Source organism: Oncorhynchus keta, chromosome 32, assembly GCF_023373465.1.
Source record: "Oncorhynchus keta strain PuntledgeMale-10-30-2019 chromosome 32, Oket_V2, whole genome shotgun sequence".
NCBI lineage: Eukaryota > Metazoa > Chordata > Actinopteri > Salmoniformes > Salmonidae > Oncorhynchus > Oncorhynchus keta.
The window spans coordinates 27414930-27432635 of NC_068452.1; the positions used below are offsets into that span (position 1 = coordinate 27414930).

Here is a 17706-nt window from a genome sequence, read left to right on the forward strand (position 1 = left end):
CCCTTTCTCTCTCCTCCAGGCCAGTTTATATCGGGCTGGATACAGTAGGTTTGCGCCGTACTAAACAGCACTCGCACCACGGAATTCCACATTTCTGAACCTCTTCATTTGGAAAGAGCTCCCCTCCATTTTCTACGGGTGGTAGTATTAACCCATGTGTTTTGGAAAAAGGTCATCCACTCAAGATAAACTCAACTGTAACTCGGCTTGCTTCAACGGTCACACTCAGTGACATAGTAATGGATGAATGAAAACTGCCTATGAATTTCAAGACTGGCATCAATAATTGAAGACAACTGTGGGAAGAACAAGAATGGTTCCATAAAAAACACTATTGGACATGAATGGAGAAATTGCTGCCCACCAGTAACTTTTTACACTAAATCACTACAAACCTTTGCTCTTGATAGTCTGTGGTAATAATACTCAAATCTAAAATGCACACATATGTACACAGCTCAATGTGTTAATACGACCTAAAAGTAGGCCATCACTAGCGTGAAATCTTAGGTCCTTTATATGAAACACTACATTGACAACCTGCCCAGTGGAGGAATCCCATCAGTTAAACAATGAACACATCCAAGTTGTTTTTCTAAAGAACCTGTTCAACTAAAAGGTGAATGGCACGAAGAAACGCAAAAGTAGCAAAAAGTCCATAATCTGAACTACATAAACTGAGCGACGACGCAGTTAAATCTAGGTAACAGCTGTTGCTCGGAAAATGATTAGAGAAATCCAAACAGTCTACCATTACATTACACCACCAACCCAACTGTAAAGGACAACAAAACGATAAATGGTGTGAAAATGACAAGGAAAAATAAACAAAATTACTTGTTTTTGTTCTGCATTACCTCAGTTTTTCTTTTCTATAATTATCTATGAAAAAGCATTGCTTAAAGTTATTATATAATGTGGATGCAATGAAATTACATCCACTATCATCATAATTTTCCCATTTTCCAGTTGATTAATACTGTTATTGCTGGTCTAAGTATTATGATTATGATTCTTACTGTAGTTGAAACTATAATGACACACGTCTTTTGATCTGTATCATGTATCCTTACTATTATATACCTACATTGTCTTCATTTTTCCTTTTGAGAATATTGTACAACTCATGCCTGCTCAACACAACTCTGTGTACATGTTCTCCTTACTAGACTATATGACATTCCAGGTGTAGCATCAGAATGGTGACTGAACGGGGTAAAAACATTGAAAGTGTCTGGGCATAGCTAACATGCTGTAGAAACCGGTCATGCAAGCTGGACCCAGCCATTCACAGATAAGAATGGAATTCTTAGGGGTTTGAGGGAACAAACCAGATGGTAGAAAACATGAGAGTTACAAACACTGCAAGTTGATGTTACTTTTGGTTTCACCATTTTTAATATATATTTTTTGTCAAGTTGACACAAATACAGACACCTGGGAAGTGAAACAACGTAATGTTCACCCAATGCATTCTTCCTCCTATGTCTTCGGGAATGTTCTAGTCCAGTATGTATTAAAGTCACTGCCTCAATGCTACTTTAAGGTACAGGAAGTGGCCAACAAAAATATATAAATAGTCTTTGACCTATTATGTATCTCCATATACTCTGAATATGTTATTGCTATTGTTTGTCTTTTGGTTCCAAAGATTCTCTAAAAGCACATTTGTTGGTCAAGTGTACACATTTATTATACTTTTTCTGATTATTCTTGCTGTTATTTTAGCTCTTTTTCTATTTTATGGTGGGTTCAAAGTGCTCCCTTCAGTTTGCTGATGGTGGTGTTTTAAAAGCACCGTGTCCTAGAACATGTTATCTGAGAAGTGGAGAGGGAAGATGGGGGCAAACATGAATTTATTTACATCATTTTATAGCAACAGATTAACAGACTTAAAATCCCCAAAATACATTTGGGAACTGTTGGTCTTTTAAAACGGGGCTGTTGAATGTGCCATGGGGTTTGGATGAAGTTGTCCCAGGCAGATAAATCAGTGGAAAATGTTGGGTTAAATATAACATTTAGGAGTCCACAGTAGACTTGAGAGGGGAATTTGGCATTTTGATACAGAATAAATGTCAGACTAGAGTGAGTGTGATGGTGAAACAAAGTGTTCTATTCCACACCATTATAAAGAGCCCCACATGCCTCCTTTTTCCAGTTGGGAGTCAGTGTGTAGTTCAGGAACAGTTGTAGGGTGGAGGACCCAGGTAGAGAGCTGAGCCATAAACCACCTGTTGACATGATGATTACCATGTTACTAGCTGTGTTATCAGGCCGGCAGGGATGCATACAGCCACATTTAGTTATTCTGTTGACATGATGATTACCATGTTACTAGCTGTGTTATCAGGCCGGCAGGGATGCATACAGCCACATTAGTTATTCTGTTGAGTATTTATGCCATGATATCGTGACAATAAGAATTTTGAACTTCTCTTAAGTATTAAAAGTATCAGTATGCATGTTTTTGTGAGAAGGACAGGGTCAAAAGTCATTTCATTTGTTGCATGAATCAAAAACAATTTCTATGGAAAGGAGGTTATGTGAAATATGAAGGCAGGATTGAGAGGCGTTTCAACATAGTCCATTTGAGTTTGTTTCTAGTTTGGGGGGAATAATATGTAAAATACTGCTTGTTTTGTTAAGTTTATGCCTGGGTTATCTATGTTCTTCTGTGGTCATGGTATCATTTGAATTACCAGTTATATCCCTTAGTTCCATTTTAATTTGGCATGTTGAACCCCTGCAGTTCTTCTTTTGAAGTATGTTAAGTAAACCAATGATGTTGTCCCACCATGCACACAGCAGTCCAGCACAGACTGAACTGTTGTCCCACCATGCACACAGCAGTCCAGCACAGACTGAACTGTTGTCCCACCATGCACACAGCAGTCCAGCACAGACTGAACTGTTGTCCCACCATGCACACAGCAGTCCAGCACAGACTGAACTGTTGTCCCACCATGCACACAGCAGTCCAGCACAGACTGAACTGTTGTCCCACCATGCACACAGCAGTCCAGCACAGACTGAACTGTTGTCCCACCATGCACACAGCAGTCCAGCACAGACTGAACTGTTGTCCCACCATGCACACAGCAGTCCAGCACAGACTGAACTGTTGTTTCCAATGCCTTGCATTGTAGCATAAGACTGCTCTATGGCACAGCAACTGACCATCCCTCCATAACCTTCCACTTGTTACCCAGCAGTGGAGAGACTCCCATGTGCCCTCTCACGGCTGCTGTGATCACCTTCGACCCAGCGGTGTGTCTCTTACCCCTGCACTGTGCTGAAGTCAACCTAGTGGGAGTTGTTGGACCGGGATTTCATATGAGTTGGAATTGCATGTGACTTTTTTTGTTTTCACATGTGCATTGCTAAGCTCATTGATCCAAGTGATATTGTTTTTATTTTCTTCAAGTGACTTGTGTATTTCTTTTCATTTTTTTCCATCTTCATGTTTGCCTTCTATTTCCTGTCATTGTTATTGAATGTACATAATAAACGGTTTGGTTTTTATACTCTTCTTTTCTCAACTACTTATTTGGGTAAAATGTTTGATAGATTTAGTTGCCATTGATTATTTTTATGTAATCATAGGGTATGGCTTGGTCACACAGTTCATACCTATTGTTCACTAGTAGTAGAGCTGGAGGAATCTATGCCAACTTGAACTCTAAAGTAGCCAATTTTCCCAAACCAATCATTGTGTCTAATCATTGTGTCTAACTAACCATTGTGTCTAAAGTTAATGAATGTGAATGTCTGGGTTGAGCTTGGAGGAAATCTCATATCCCTGTTAATTGCTCTAATGCACAAGAGGCTAATTGCCAATTTGATGACATGCACTTCCAGATGATTGAAGTAGGACTAAGTGAAATGATTACATTGAGGGCTGTTTGATCAGTGAAACAATAAAGCACATGGATCCACTGAATTATTGAGGTATTGACCCGACAGACTCACCCACTATGAGATGACCATGATGGCTATAGGCAGGCAGATTAGAATGTTATATTGCTCTCATGTTATTCCTCGAGCGCTACAGATCTATCATTAATATCAGTAAACTGCTATTTGCTTGGGGAAATGACATGATGGAATGCATTTGTTTACATTTGGTGGCTCAATAATGGTATGAACATTGAGGTAAATTGAATCCCACCAACAATAATTCACATCTTGTACAGTGTCACCTAGTGGTGAAAACAGTAGTACCACTCAATCTCGCTTGTGCTTGTTTTTGTGAGAATGAATCAGCCCTCTGCTGTTAGATATGACTAACAAAAATACCTTTTAACATTCCATTTTAATAACACTTTTTCAAACGGCACAATATGCATAGCATGTATTTATATGCATAAACATGTGTTTATAAAGTGGGATGTACATTTTGTTTTTAAATGGCATCCCCCTTTACTTAAGATGTTAAGACATGGTGACAAGGGTCTATTTTATCGCTGCCAGGTCCTGTCTCTCCTTCACACATGCCTGGCGCTGCCCCTGCCCTCCCTGCAGTTTGGCACCCTGATACAGACAGATTCACGCCTCCTCCTGCCTGAGACTATTAGACACTGTCTCTGGTGTTTTCAAGTAGCATGTTGCAAAAACACTCTTGTCACATTAGCTCAGATTCAGTAAGCTCATTCTATCTGGATCCAGCCTGAGTAAAGAAAAATGTCATTAATCAATTGAGCCTTAGTCACGTAATTATGGAAATCATGTTGCAATGCAGGTTCTATACAAGACATACATTTGTAGCTGAACTTCCAAACCATTTCTGGGCCATGTGAGAGTGCATGTATAAATGAAATTGTATTAGTCACGTACACATATATAGCAGATGCTATTGCGGTTGTAACGTTTTTTTATATATCTTAAACTGTTAGGTTGTCTTTGTCTGTGGGTGTGTGTACATGAAAAGCAAAGCGATCTTAATCAGACAGGCTGTGTCCATAGTATACATCATAGGGCTCGCTGATGTTGGTGGTCTGAGGACGAGGGATGGAGTAATCTTTGTCAGGATCTATTTCCTGAAACAAAAACATAGTGAAACATTAAAACATTAGTGCAGTAAATAATGTCAATTAGTTGTTCAGCATTACATATACATGGCTTGTAAATGGCAAGGGTCATATTATTTTGTAAGGTGTTATTTATCTTTTATGAACAACACAAGACATAAACATTCAAATGACAACATCATACAAACATCAACCACATCACACCTGCCCAGATCCACTAGCACACACCCCCACTACTTTCCTCCACATGGCCTGAAACCGCACCATTTTGTAAGTCTCCGTAGCCCACGCTCTTTCAATATTGAAATAATAAATCATTAGATTTTTCCATTGTGTTAACGATGGCGAATTGATTGATTTCCATGTTTTTAGTATACGTTTTTTCAAGATGAGTGATGAGAAGAGAATTGTCCATGAAAAACAGAAAGGAAAATGGCGCACACTGCTGCTCACGCTCCCAGGTGATATTTATTTATAACAACGTTACAACCCTTACGTTTTCATCAGGCATCCATGTAAAGTACCTGGATGTGCGTATGTTGTTCAGTTTTTGTTAGAGAATCATCCAAACCACCGGGTATCTCACTACACCCCCATGTGCCATGTCTTGAAATATGCAGACAGACGGATTAAAAGTACATTTACATTGTAATACTTCTGACAGCCAACTTTCTAGCTCCGCCCACAACTTCTGGACTTAATAGCATTCCCAGAAGACATGGATTATTGAGTCTGTTAGTTTTACACTTAAAACATGACTCTACACTTGTGCTGTAGAATTTGTGAATTGTGTCTCTTGTAAAAATACAATTCTATACATTATCTTATACTGGATTAAGTATGTATTTTTGTTAGTTATTCTTTGTTACAACATGCTGATTCTCGTTCCTATAATCACCCAGTAAGCCCAGAGCCATTTTGAGACCTACTCACTGTCATTGAGAATCCAGACTCATATGGTGATTGGAAAACGGGGTCTTGTTTTCTGCCTGGGGAAGAAACCACGATACAGTGACTCAATTATCTGCAGATTCCATACAGTGAGTATTAAAGTGACAGATTGTGTAATTAACCTCATATGTCACATTTTATTAATTGGAGCGAGTCCATATATAATGTAGCTTTCATGCTAACTTATTAGTACTGTACCACCAGTCAATTTTCTGTGTTTCTAATGTTATGTTGCTGATTAACTAAACGTAGACATTGCAGTACAGTACGTTTCCCTGCTTTACTCCTTTCCAGTGGTACTGTTTCTCACTTCTCCGTTCCTCACCGTCGTTCTCAAAGCTTCTGTTCTCCCTCCCTTCTTTCGGGCTCCCCAGCCCTGGCAGGTTGGCGTTGGGACTGGTCCATCCACCAAAGTCTAGGGGGCCCTCCTTGGAGCTGGCCTCCCACCTGCAGAGGAGAACCACTTGGGCTAGTCCGTGGCCCAGCAGCAGGACCCAGCCGTTGGCCACCAGGGCTATACTCAGCACCGGGTCATCCCACTGCGGCCGCCGGCCCATCTCCATGTTACCCCGGGTTAGCAGGGCGATCCACACCACCCAGATGGCAGCAGACAGCAGCATGGTGAGGCAGAGCAGCGTGGCCTGGACCTGGCTCTGTCGGTGGCTGCCCCCGCTGTAGCTGTAGGTGAGACAGGAGCGGCAGAGGCAGCACAAGGAGAGGACCAGGCCGGCGGCCAGCAGAACCAGCACGTAGATGAGCAACATGACAAACTCCCCCTGGGAGTACTGGCAGGGCTGGCCGTCCCGCAGCAGCACGATGATCAGCCACTCTGTAGCGATGACCACCTGGAGGGTGCAGAGGGCTAGAGCCACCCCAGCCTCCCCCCAGCCCCGGGCTACAGAGAAGCCCAGCAGGGCCAGGCAGCGAGCCAGCAGGCAGGAGAAAGCCAGAGAGAACAGCACCCCGAACAGGAAGAGGCGCGTGGGGCATGTCTGGGTGGTGAGGCGGATGACGAAGGCAAAGGTCAGGGCGAAGACCCCCGCCGTGCTGAGCAGGAACAGAGCCATAGAAGCTACGCTCCCCCCGATGCCCCTGCGCTGGCGGGACAACACACACATCCATAGGGTCCAGAACAGCAGCCCCACCAGCAGCCCTGAACTGACCACAAAACCCAGTGAGGCCAAGCTCTCCACTACGATACCCCACGCCGCCTGACGGTCACACAGGTAGGAGTACACAGGTTCCAGATCCGCCCCACACCCCAGGATTGCATCCTGGGAAATGGAGTTTGAGGAAGAGTTGCGTTGGAGGAAGGAAGTGGTGCCTCGGTTGATAGTGGATTTTACAGTGGGATTGTTAGTGGTGGTATTGGGGATAGCATTAGAGCTAGTGGCAGCACTGGGAGGGATGGTTTGGTTGAGGTTGCTGGCATTCAGTGTGGTCTGACATGTGCTGGGAAGTGGGACATTGAATAGTAGGATGAGAAAAATAGATTTGTGTGTCTGGAATGGAAAGACCATCCTTTTGTTTTGTTTTGTCTGCATGTTGTTGTGTCCTTCCTCTCTGGTTTTCTGTTTTGATGGTATACTCCCTGCTCAGATGGGCCTTTGCTACCTGGAAAAAGTAGCATACATGAGAGCATGTATTTTTAACTCTGAATATCTTTAGTTATAGAGCATAGCGGTATTTAGGACAATCAAATAAATGAAGGTGCTTTTGAATAAAGATGAGAGAGAGAGAGAGAGAGAGAGAAGCCAGAGAGAGAAGCCAGAGGGAAGGGAGCAGCCAGACCACAGACATGCCAGGACAGGGAAATAACTTTGTGTACAAGGTGAGAATAGAGGAATTAGGAGTGATTTAATTCGGAACAGGTTCTAGATACTCTACATCAGGGATGGACAACTTGGAGGGAGTCGGGGCCACAGAAAATCTGAACTCATCATGAGGGGTCGCAGTTGCTCGCGGGTCTGCGTACCCACATTGTTTTACAGATCATTTCCTGCAATTCTACACATTTTGCCATAGGGTGGAGAGACATTTTTAGATAGCTGGTCGCAAAACTAACTTGGGGATCTAAAAAATGTTAGCTGGCATGGGCTAATTGACAGGCTATCAGTGCTTTATATTACAAGAGAATAACTGCTGATGCACAACCACCTTTCGAAATTGCACCTTGTATATTCCACTATTTTAACTCGTAGCAGTAAGTTGAAACCCCAACTGATTTCGTAATAAATCATAAATAAATTGTGACGTCCCGTTGCCCATCCCTGCAGAGGAAAAATATAGACTACATTAACTCATAGAGTCGTGTGAAACCAGGAAAGACGGCAATAGGGAGTGAGCGTGACAGTGAAATACAAACGCAAGGGGGGTTGACCCACTGAGATTGAAGTGAGAGGGAGTGAGAGAAAGAAGCCAGAGATAGACTCTCCTGATAGTTGATTGTCACTTCCTCTAGTTCATAACAGAGCCCTTGTTTTAGTGTCAGAGATTCAAATATGACATTTAATATGCTTATCGCTGGGTAAATATGGCCCTGGCCACTTTATATAACCCTTAAGGATAACTCCGTTTTGCACAGAGGGCAGGAGATAAAACCTCTAAAAGTCACTAAAACATCTCTATCAAGTCTATCTTCACTGATTATTTAAGGAACATGTTTATGAGGCTGGTAATTTGTTACATAACATAAACAAATATTGAATAAAACAATTGTTTTGAATGTTTTTCCATTGATTGGGTCGTTGAATTGGTTGATAGTAACAACAGTCTAAACAACAATGATGAATTGTCACCCAACAACAGGAGACATGAAGGCATCGCTGCCTCAACTGCTTACTTTTAATCTTGTGAGCAACATTTTTACTTTAAAACAACAAACTCTTCCTGTGGCAAAACAGGTGGCAAAAAAAATGGTAGGGTATACCTCCATTTAAGCTACAACTTTCAAACTAACAAAGAATAGTAACATGAATGATTTACCCTTTATCCCGAGGCTGCAGTGCATCCACCTCTGTGGTCGGGGGTTATTTCTGATCCTACTTGTAGTTCCACTTGAGATTTGCAATAAACTCTCAGCTGATGCATCAGTAGACAGTCATCTATGTATGAACGTGCCTCCTAACTCAAGGATGTTCCCATATCTTTCACAGGCAGTGCAAGAGGGAGGGAGGGAAAGCAGGAAGAGAGGAATGAGAAAGGGAGTAAATTATTTTGGAAACGAAAGATGATGTTTTTTTTTTCACCTCACCCACATTTACATCTAGTGGTGAAGCGATAGGAGAGAAGTTTGGACTTCCCCACCCCTGACTTCCCCTCCTCTCACTCTCTTTTTCTTAGTCTAGCTCACAAAACAGCAAAGTATAGGTGGGGCTCGAATCCCTGGAGGCTATGGAACAGGCACACACACACACACACACACACACACACACACACACACACACACACACACACACACACACACACACACACACACACACACACACACACACACACACACACACACACACACACACACACACACACACACACACACACACACACACACACACACACACACACACACACACACACACACACACACACACACACACACACACACACACACACACACACACACACACACACACACACACACACACACACACACACACACACACACACACACACACACACACACACACACACACACACACACACACACACACACACACACACACACACGCACGCACACACACACGCACGCACGCACGCACGCACGCACGCACGCACGCAGTATTAAAGAAATGCTAAGGTTGAACATCTATCTATGAGAGTTGACCACATGATTGGAAATTATATGCATAGGCAAGAATCTGAATGCCATGTCATCATAAATAATCACACTGCTGGTTGCTATGTTAAAAAGAGAGTGGTTACAGGTGAGAGGGAGGGTTCCCACTAGTTACTACAACCACAAACTCAAAATGGGCTATTCATTCAAACAAAAATGTGCTTTTTGGTTTTAATTTAAGGTTAGGTTTAGACACAAGTGTGGTTAGGATTAAGGTTAGGTTTAAAATCTAATTTTTGTAGAAATGGACATTATTACTCTGTGGCTGTAGTAACTAGTGACAACCGAGGAGGAGGAAGGAGGAGGCTGAATAACACAACTGACTCATCTAACTGTCCCTGAGACTAACAGTAACCACTTAGACATAACCTCACAACACTGATACCCCTCAGGGAGGGAGAATGCCTTCCAATGGGTCTCTGTATGAACAAGCCCGTGCTGAGCTCCTGGGATCAAGTTTGTACAGGCAAGGACGTTCTGTAAGGTGTGTGTAAATGGAGCAGAGTGGATCAACACTGAAGCTTTCATAGAGACAGACACAAAGGCCGGGATAGTTTGTCTGTTCACAGTATAGGATTTCCATAAGCTTCAGGGACCTAGAAGAAGAATATACAGTATCAGCAGACTATCGAGAGTTACTAAATACATATTAAAGCACAGACACAGACTGACCTATGAACACAGGGCATCAACAAATACAACGTAGCAACACAAATGGCAAAGACGTTTTGAGAAAGATTTTTGGGGGACTGTGAAATAAAGGAGTTGATTTCGCCATCCTTTCGTGTGCTAAGGGATTGGAACACCCAGGACATTGTCTGGGATATTCCAAGAGTGGCATACTGTATTATTCTTACTCAATATTTGTGGTTGGTATGTCATGGAAATGAGACATTGTTGTCTCAACTGGTGACAGTTGGATGTGTTTCTGAGATAAGGACATGTACAGTATGTTTGGGAAAAACCCAACATAGTAACCGGTTGTCAGAAATATATACAGTACCAGTCAAAAGTTTGGACACACCTACTCATTCAAGGGTTTTTCTTTATTTTTACTATGTTCTACATTGTAGAATAATAGTGAAGACATCAAAACTATGAACTAACACATGGAATCATGTAGTAACAAAAAAGTGTTAAATAAATCCAAATCTATTTTAGATTCTTCAAAGTAACCACTTTTTGCCTTGATGACAGCTTTGCACACTCTTGGCGTTCTCCCAACCAGCTTCATGAGGAATGCTTTTCCAACAGTCTTGAAGGAGTTCCCACATGTACTGAGCACTTGTTGGCTGCTTTTCCTTCACTCTGCGGTCCAACTCATCCAAAGCCATCTCAAATTGGGTTGAGGTCGTGTGATTGTGGAGGCCAGGTCATCTGATGCAGCACTCCATCCATCTCCTTGGTCAAATAGCCCTTACACAGCCTGGAGGTGTGTTTGGGGTCATTGTCCTGTTGAAAAACAAATGATAGCCCCACTAAGCGCAAACCAGATGGGATGGCGTTTCACTGCAGAATGCTGTGGTAGCCATACTGGTTAACTGTACCTTGAATTCTAAATAAATCAGAGACAGTGTCATCAGCAAAGCACCACCACACCTCCTCCTCCATGCTTCACGGTGGGAACCACATACATGGAAATCATCTGTTCACATACGGCGGTTAGAACCAAAAATCTCACATTTGGACTCACCTGAGCAAAGGACAGATTTCCACCGGTCTAATATCCATTCCTCGTGTTTCTTGGCCCAAGCAAGTCTCTTCTTATTGGTGTCCTTTAGTAGTGGTTTCTTTGCAGCAATTTGACCATGAAGGCCTGATTCATGCAGTCTCCTCTGAACAGTTGATGTTGAGATGTGTCTGTTACTTGAACTCCGTGAAGCATTTATTTGGGCTGCAATCTGTGGTGCAGTTAACTCTAATGAATGTATCCACTGCAGCAGAGGAAATTCTGGGTCTTCATTTCCTGTGGCGGTCCTCATGAGAGCCAGTTTCATCATAGTGCTTGATGTTTTTTGCAACTGCACTTGAAGAAACTTTCAAAGTTCTTGACATTTTCCATATTGACTGACCTTCATGTCTTAATGTAATGATGGACGGTCATTTCTCTTTGCTTATTTGAGCTGTTCTTGCCATAATATGGACTTGGTATTTTACCAAATAGGGCTATCTTCTGTATACCAACCCTACCTTGTCACAACACAACTGATTGGCTCAAACGCATTAAGAATGAAAGCAATTCCACAAATTAGGCACACCAGTTAATTGAAATGCATTCCAGGTGACAACAACATGAAGTTGGTTGAGAGAATGCCAAGAGTGTGCAAAGCTGTCATCAAGGCAAAGGGAGGTTACTTTGAGAATCTCAAATATAAAATAGATTTTGATTTGTTTAACACTTTTTTAGTTACCACATGATTCCATATGTGTTATTTCATCGTACTGATGTCTTCACAATTCTTCTACAATGTAAAACATAGTCAAAATAAAGGAAAATCCTTGAACGAGTCGGTGTCCAAACATTTGATTGGTACATTTGTTAAAGTTTCAAACTACAGTCTGCTATGGTGGAGCAATGTAGAAAAAAATATGCTTATGAATGTTCATGAAAAGAATGTCAGTTATTAATTAAAAGTATAACATACTCAGATTTTCATTTGATACCCCATCATGGAAGGGGTTGTATTTTCTCATATTTTCTCAGAGATGACAGGAGAGCAAAGGACAACATGAGTATTGAAAATAAAAACTTTAATGTATCTATCAGGACATACAATCACACATACTCATTCCGTCATGTAAATGTGTTTGTAACACATCAATATATTTATATGATGTTTGGTGGCATACCGTACACTAAGAAGGGGGCGGTGTTGTAGCACCACAGGGATAACAGGGAATGCATTCACCATAATGGTCTATGACAAAGCATCGCACACCCTCCTCCCCTGGTCTCATCCCTTTCGTTTCCTGTGTGTTCACAGTAGCACGCCTTATCAACAGCAAGTAAAAAACACAATGCAAAAAAAGAGATTGGGGTAAAAAAAAGGGAGGGTAACGAAGATAGAGGTTGCATTGGAAGCAGAGACATATTTACAGTTCTGTGGTAGACTATAAGCAAGTACAAGCTAGTCATAGCTAAGTCTTTTGCTTGCGTCCAATTCTGTGGTTGATGGTTCACAGAGGAATTGGGGGACTAACGGGATCTGAGTGGTGACAAAAGGATAGAGGGAAGGGGGAACCGAGGTAGGCTAATGTAGAGAGGGGTGGGGGTGGTCTTGTCTTATCACTTATGTCCTGTATAAAATACAGTATAATACTATTATATGATAATAATAAAAATAAACAGTTCAATGTTCCGTCTGCCCACCGTATGTGGTCTTTCAGGCCGCAATGCCTGACCACAACAGACTTAAGAACATCGTGGAGTGACGAGATGACTTTAGGGGGATGGCCAGTCGCCTTATGGTGGTGCGCCAACACAGAAGGAAAGGGTCAAGAGCGTAGAGGTTAAGGGAAGGCAGGAGGCAGTAGTCTTAGATGATTCCATATTTGGCCAGATCACTGAGCTCCATGTCGCCGTAGGCCTCCCATGGGCAGACCACTGCTATGTCTAGAGAGAATGAGAGAGGGTGAAGTAATTACTATTGATTGTCCAGTTGATGAAAAAGGGCAAGAAACACCTGTTGGTTGTCTTGGTTGTCGATATACAGTGTCTTTAGAAGTAATTCCACATTTTGTTGTGTTACAGCCTGAATTGAACATGGAGTAAAACACACAATACCCCATAATGTCAAAGTGGAATTATGTTTTGCACATTTTTTACAAATTAATAAAACATTCAAATCTGAAATGTCTTCAGTCAACACATTTTCTTGGATGGACTCACTCTGTGTGCAATAATAGTGTTTAACATAATTTTTAAATGACTACCTCATCTCTGTACCCCACACATAAAATGATCTGTATGGTCCCTCAGTCGAGCAGTGAATTTCAAACTCAGATTCAACTTCAAAGACCAGGGAGGTTTTCCGATGCCTCATCACAAAGGGCACCTATAAAATAATAAAAGCAGACATTGAGTATCCCTTTGAGCATGGTGAAGTTATTAATTTAACTTTGGATGGTGTATCAATACACCCAGTCTTTACAAATATACAGGCGTCCTTCCTAACTCAGTTGCCGGAGAGGAAGGAAACCGCTCAGGGATTTCACCATGAGGCCAATTGTGACTTTACAATGGTTATAGAGTTTAATGGCTGTGATAGGAAAAAACTGAGGATGGATCAACAACATTGTAGTTACTCAACAATACTAACCTAATTCACAGAGTGAAAAGAAGGACCTCTGTACAGAATAAAAATATTACAAAACATGCATCGTCTGCAACAAGGCACTAAAGTAAAACTGCAAAAAGTGTGGCAAAGCTGTTCACTTTTTGTCCTGATTACAAAGTGTTATGTTCAACACATTACTGAGTACCACTCTCCATATTTTCAAGTACAGTGGTGGCTGCATCATGTTATGGGTATGCTTGTAATCTTTAAGGACTGGGGAATTTACAGGGTAAAAAGAAAAAGTAATGGAGCTAAGCACAGGAACAATCCTAGAGGAAAACCTTCCACCAAACACTGGGAGATGAATTTACATTTCAGCAGGACAGTAACTTAAAACATAAGGCCAAATCTACACTGGAGTTGCTTACCAAGAAGACAGTGAATGTTCTAAAGTGTCCGAGTTATAGTTTTGACTTAAATCTGCTTGAAAATGGTTGTCTAGCAATGAGCAGAGCTAAAATGTTTAAATAATAATGGGAAAATATTGTGCAAAACTCTGAGACTTACCAAGTGATTTGAACATGTATAGACTCAAGGGAGTGAAAACTTATGTACGTATACTTATTTTCATTACATTTGCAAAAATGTCTCGAAAGATGTTTTGTCTTTGTCTTTGTGGGGTATTGCATGTAGATGTGTGATCATTTTTATTTATTTAATCCATTTTGAATTCAGGCTGTAACAACTAAATGTGGGATAATTCAAGGGGTATGAAGACTTTCTGAAGGTGCTGTATACTGAAAGTAGAAATACAAATATATAGATGAACAAACATGACTACTGATGGAAAATCAAAGTTACCTGTGCCAAGACCCTCCATGCCTGGGATGTCATCACCAAATCTGCAATTGACAAGGAAACATGTTTGTATCTTACAGATGATAGAATTTGTCTGTCTGTATACATGTTTGAGAATGTGAGAAAACTAAGTGTTAGTGTGAATATGTGGAACGGTTGTGTGTGGTTCTTGTGTGTATCTGTGTGAATGTGTGATGACAGAGAAAGATTCTCACCCTTTCTGGCCAGGCTTGGGGGCCTTGCTCTTGAATGTACGGGTTTGCCTCTGCTTGAACTTGGGGGGTCCCTTCTTGGGGGTGGTGGGGCCAGCTGTCCCAGCGGGCGTTGCCAAGGCACTTCCTGCAGGGGGAGATGTGTTCATTTCTGCAGAGGTCTGACACAGAGAGAGACAGAGATTGTTACAAAACTGTACATAAAATAACATTTGAAATGTCTGTATTGTTTTACATTTTTTGTGAATGCAATGATTACTCTTAATTTCTGATTGTTTATTTAATTTTTGTTTATTTCACTTTCTTTGGTAATGTAAACATGTTTCCCAAGCCAATGAATCCCATTAGAAAGAGAGATGGTGAGCTGTTATAGTGTTGGCCAGAAAGTCTATAATTTCCCTCTATCTTGTATTATCCTCACTCCCATTTTCTACGTCTATCTTAGCTAGTTTTACTTCACTTCAGGTCTGTCGTCCCCCCCCCCCTTCTTCTCTACTGCTGTCTTTCTGCTAATCTCTTGCTCTCTGCCAGGCTCCCTCCAGCCACTTTACTGGTAATCAGAAAAGATCAGGGGGATTTAGCTAAACAGCCAGATTATCTCTGATTCCATATAAAACCCAATTTGATGAATTACCCTTCTTAAATCCCAGGAATGTCCTCTGTGTCACATGCAATTGCTTAGAACACGAAGGGAGGGGGAAAATCACCTCCTTCATTTCTCAGTCCCCATAATATATTTTTCAAAACATCTTTCCCATTTGGGTTGGTACATTGTCTTGACACTGGCCACTCTCCTTTCTTAGCATGGACATCTTCTTTTTGGATGTCTGATTTTACATGATCAATTATTTTGACCTGACTAAAGTATTGAATTGACTAGCCCCCACTGAATTTATATACATGCATATAGAAGTGTAACACTATTGCAAATGATATCTTCACCACTGTGCATCTGATTGTAGATCCCATTGGCCTTTGATGTTGTCAGTGAAAAAAAGGTTGATCCTTATGACTTAGTAAGGATGTCGGGACGGGCGTTAATTAATGATGGTATTGAGACCGGCAGTGGCTGGCCTGCCGATCTCTTTAGTGGCTCAGACACTATACTGGACAACAGGTGAGGCCACACTCTGTCCTTGTTCCTGTTATTCTTCATCCCTTTAAGCAGTATCCTCCTAATCTGTCTCCTGAGTACCCCCCCGAATCTGGGAGCTCCTTAATCCTGTTAACATAATGATGTGGATGGAGCTCACTTTACCAGGACACGGTATGTAATTCAACAGATGCTGCACCTGCATGAGTTTACAGATCTGGCTCTCCCTATGTGGCTGCCTAATGCCCATCCAGAGTGGATAGAGATCTGTAAAGCTGTGCAAGAGCTGTTGTTGTGATTTCAGTCTCTGCTTCTAACAGGTAAGTCTAGCCTCTCTCTCTAGGAATGTGGTGTCTGCTGTCTCTCAGATATCTGCCTTCCACTGGACGTTTTGAAAATGCCCCCTAAGGAGCAGAATTAACCTGTCTGTTTCTACAGTTCAACTGTTTCTGCAGGTCAACTGTTTCTACAGTCACATCATTTATCAATTGATTGGCACAAATGTTTCCCCACCTAGTTCCCACTGCGCTATTATAAAACACATCTCACTGTTCCAATATCAACACTAGCATACCACTGAGTGGGAAGCAATGCATTGGCCATGCCTTCTCAATGGTATTCTAGTATGGACATTGGAACTTGCTAGCAATGATTTTAGAGTTAAGATACACACGTTTGTAGCTACGTGGACTTCTGTCTACCACACAAATTGATTCCTCCATGCACTGTGTCCATAATCCATTGTTTCACTTCCCAATCTGAATGCACACTCATTGCTATCATGCTAGAATTCTCAATGAGCAGTTGAGCTACAATTACAAATGCATGTACATTCTGCATCATGGCTACAGGTGTTAGATTTGCACGAGTCAATCAATCACAACCTTAGATGTTCCTGCTTGATACTCTTAGAACTTTTCCTTTATACTTCCTTTACAAGTTATGTGTACTTATACTGTAGCACTAATGTATTCATCTATATTAGCGATACGTAATTAAGTAGTAGTAATGTATTATTTCTAAGGAATAATAAAGAAAAGTAGCAATAAGGAGCCCCCCACCCGTAACTATTCCCCAGGTCGTTGTGGTAAATGAGAATGTGTTCTCAGTCAACTTACCTGGAAAATAAGGGTTAACTAAATAAATACATAAAAAGTCTCTGCCTCACCTAATTTCACAAATGTTCCAAGGAGCTTCTGTCTCGAAATGAGAGCTACTGCTGCATGTCAGTCCAAGAGCAAAATGAACACAAGGAAACGGCCTTCATTTAAATACCCCTGATTCTTAATCCTGGAGTTTCCTGGTTTCCAGTCACATGGTCTCTAAAAAGGTCAGCCAGCTCCTTCACCACCCTCCCCCACCCCACCTCCATTCCTGGACATCAGAGGAGGTGGGGACGTCAGTGAGGAAGGTCAATACGGTTGTTTTTAACTAACTTATCCAATTAAGC

General features: G+C 41.6%; 3 protein-coding genes across 7 annotated transcripts in view; 1 reads left to right on the forward strand and 2 right to left on the reverse strand.

The window, feature by feature from the left end:
- The window catches only part of LOC118384604 (RNA binding protein fox-1 homolog 2-like), a 41553-nt gene extending 38028 nt beyond the window's left edge, over positions 1-3525 (forward strand). For all 5 annotated transcript variants that reach the window (XM_035771279.2, XM_035771276.2, XM_035771277.2 and 2 more), the window contains exon 13: positions 20-3525. In XM_035771279.2, the coding sequence (XP_035627172.1) occupies positions 20-64 (45 nt within the window). In that variant the 3' untranslated portion in view covers positions 65-3525. The remainder of the gene's footprint in view (positions 1-19) is intronic.
- A 771-nt stretch (positions 3526-4296) lies between these two features.
- LOC118365497 (G-protein coupled receptor family C group 5 member D-like) lies at positions 4297-9297 on the reverse strand. Its single transcript, XM_035747758.2, has 4 exons — positions 8967-9297; positions 6307-7595; positions 5964-6019; positions 4297-5039 (listed from the first exon to the last, which is right to left on the reverse strand). The coding sequence occupies exons 2-4, from the start codon at positions 7523-7525 to the stop codon at positions 4941-4943; spliced, it is 1374 nt and encodes a 457-aa protein (XP_035603651.1). The 5' UTR covers positions 7526-7595; positions 8967-9297; the 3' UTR covers positions 4297-4940.
- A 3261-nt stretch (positions 9298-12558) lies between these two features.
- Positions 12559-17504, reverse strand: LOC118364755 (retinal cone rhodopsin-sensitive cGMP 3',5'-cyclic phosphodiesterase subunit gamma-like). The gene is made up of 4 exons (XM_035746459.2): positions 17425-17504; positions 15167-15324; positions 14955-14995; positions 12559-13429 (listed from the first exon to the last, which is right to left on the reverse strand). The coding sequence occupies exons 2-4, from the start codon at positions 15310-15312 to the stop codon at positions 13353-13355; spliced, it is 264 nt and encodes an 87-aa protein (XP_035602352.1). The 5' UTR covers positions 15313-15324; positions 17425-17504; the 3' UTR covers positions 12559-13352.
- Between the last annotated feature and the right edge of the window lie 202 nt (positions 17505-17706).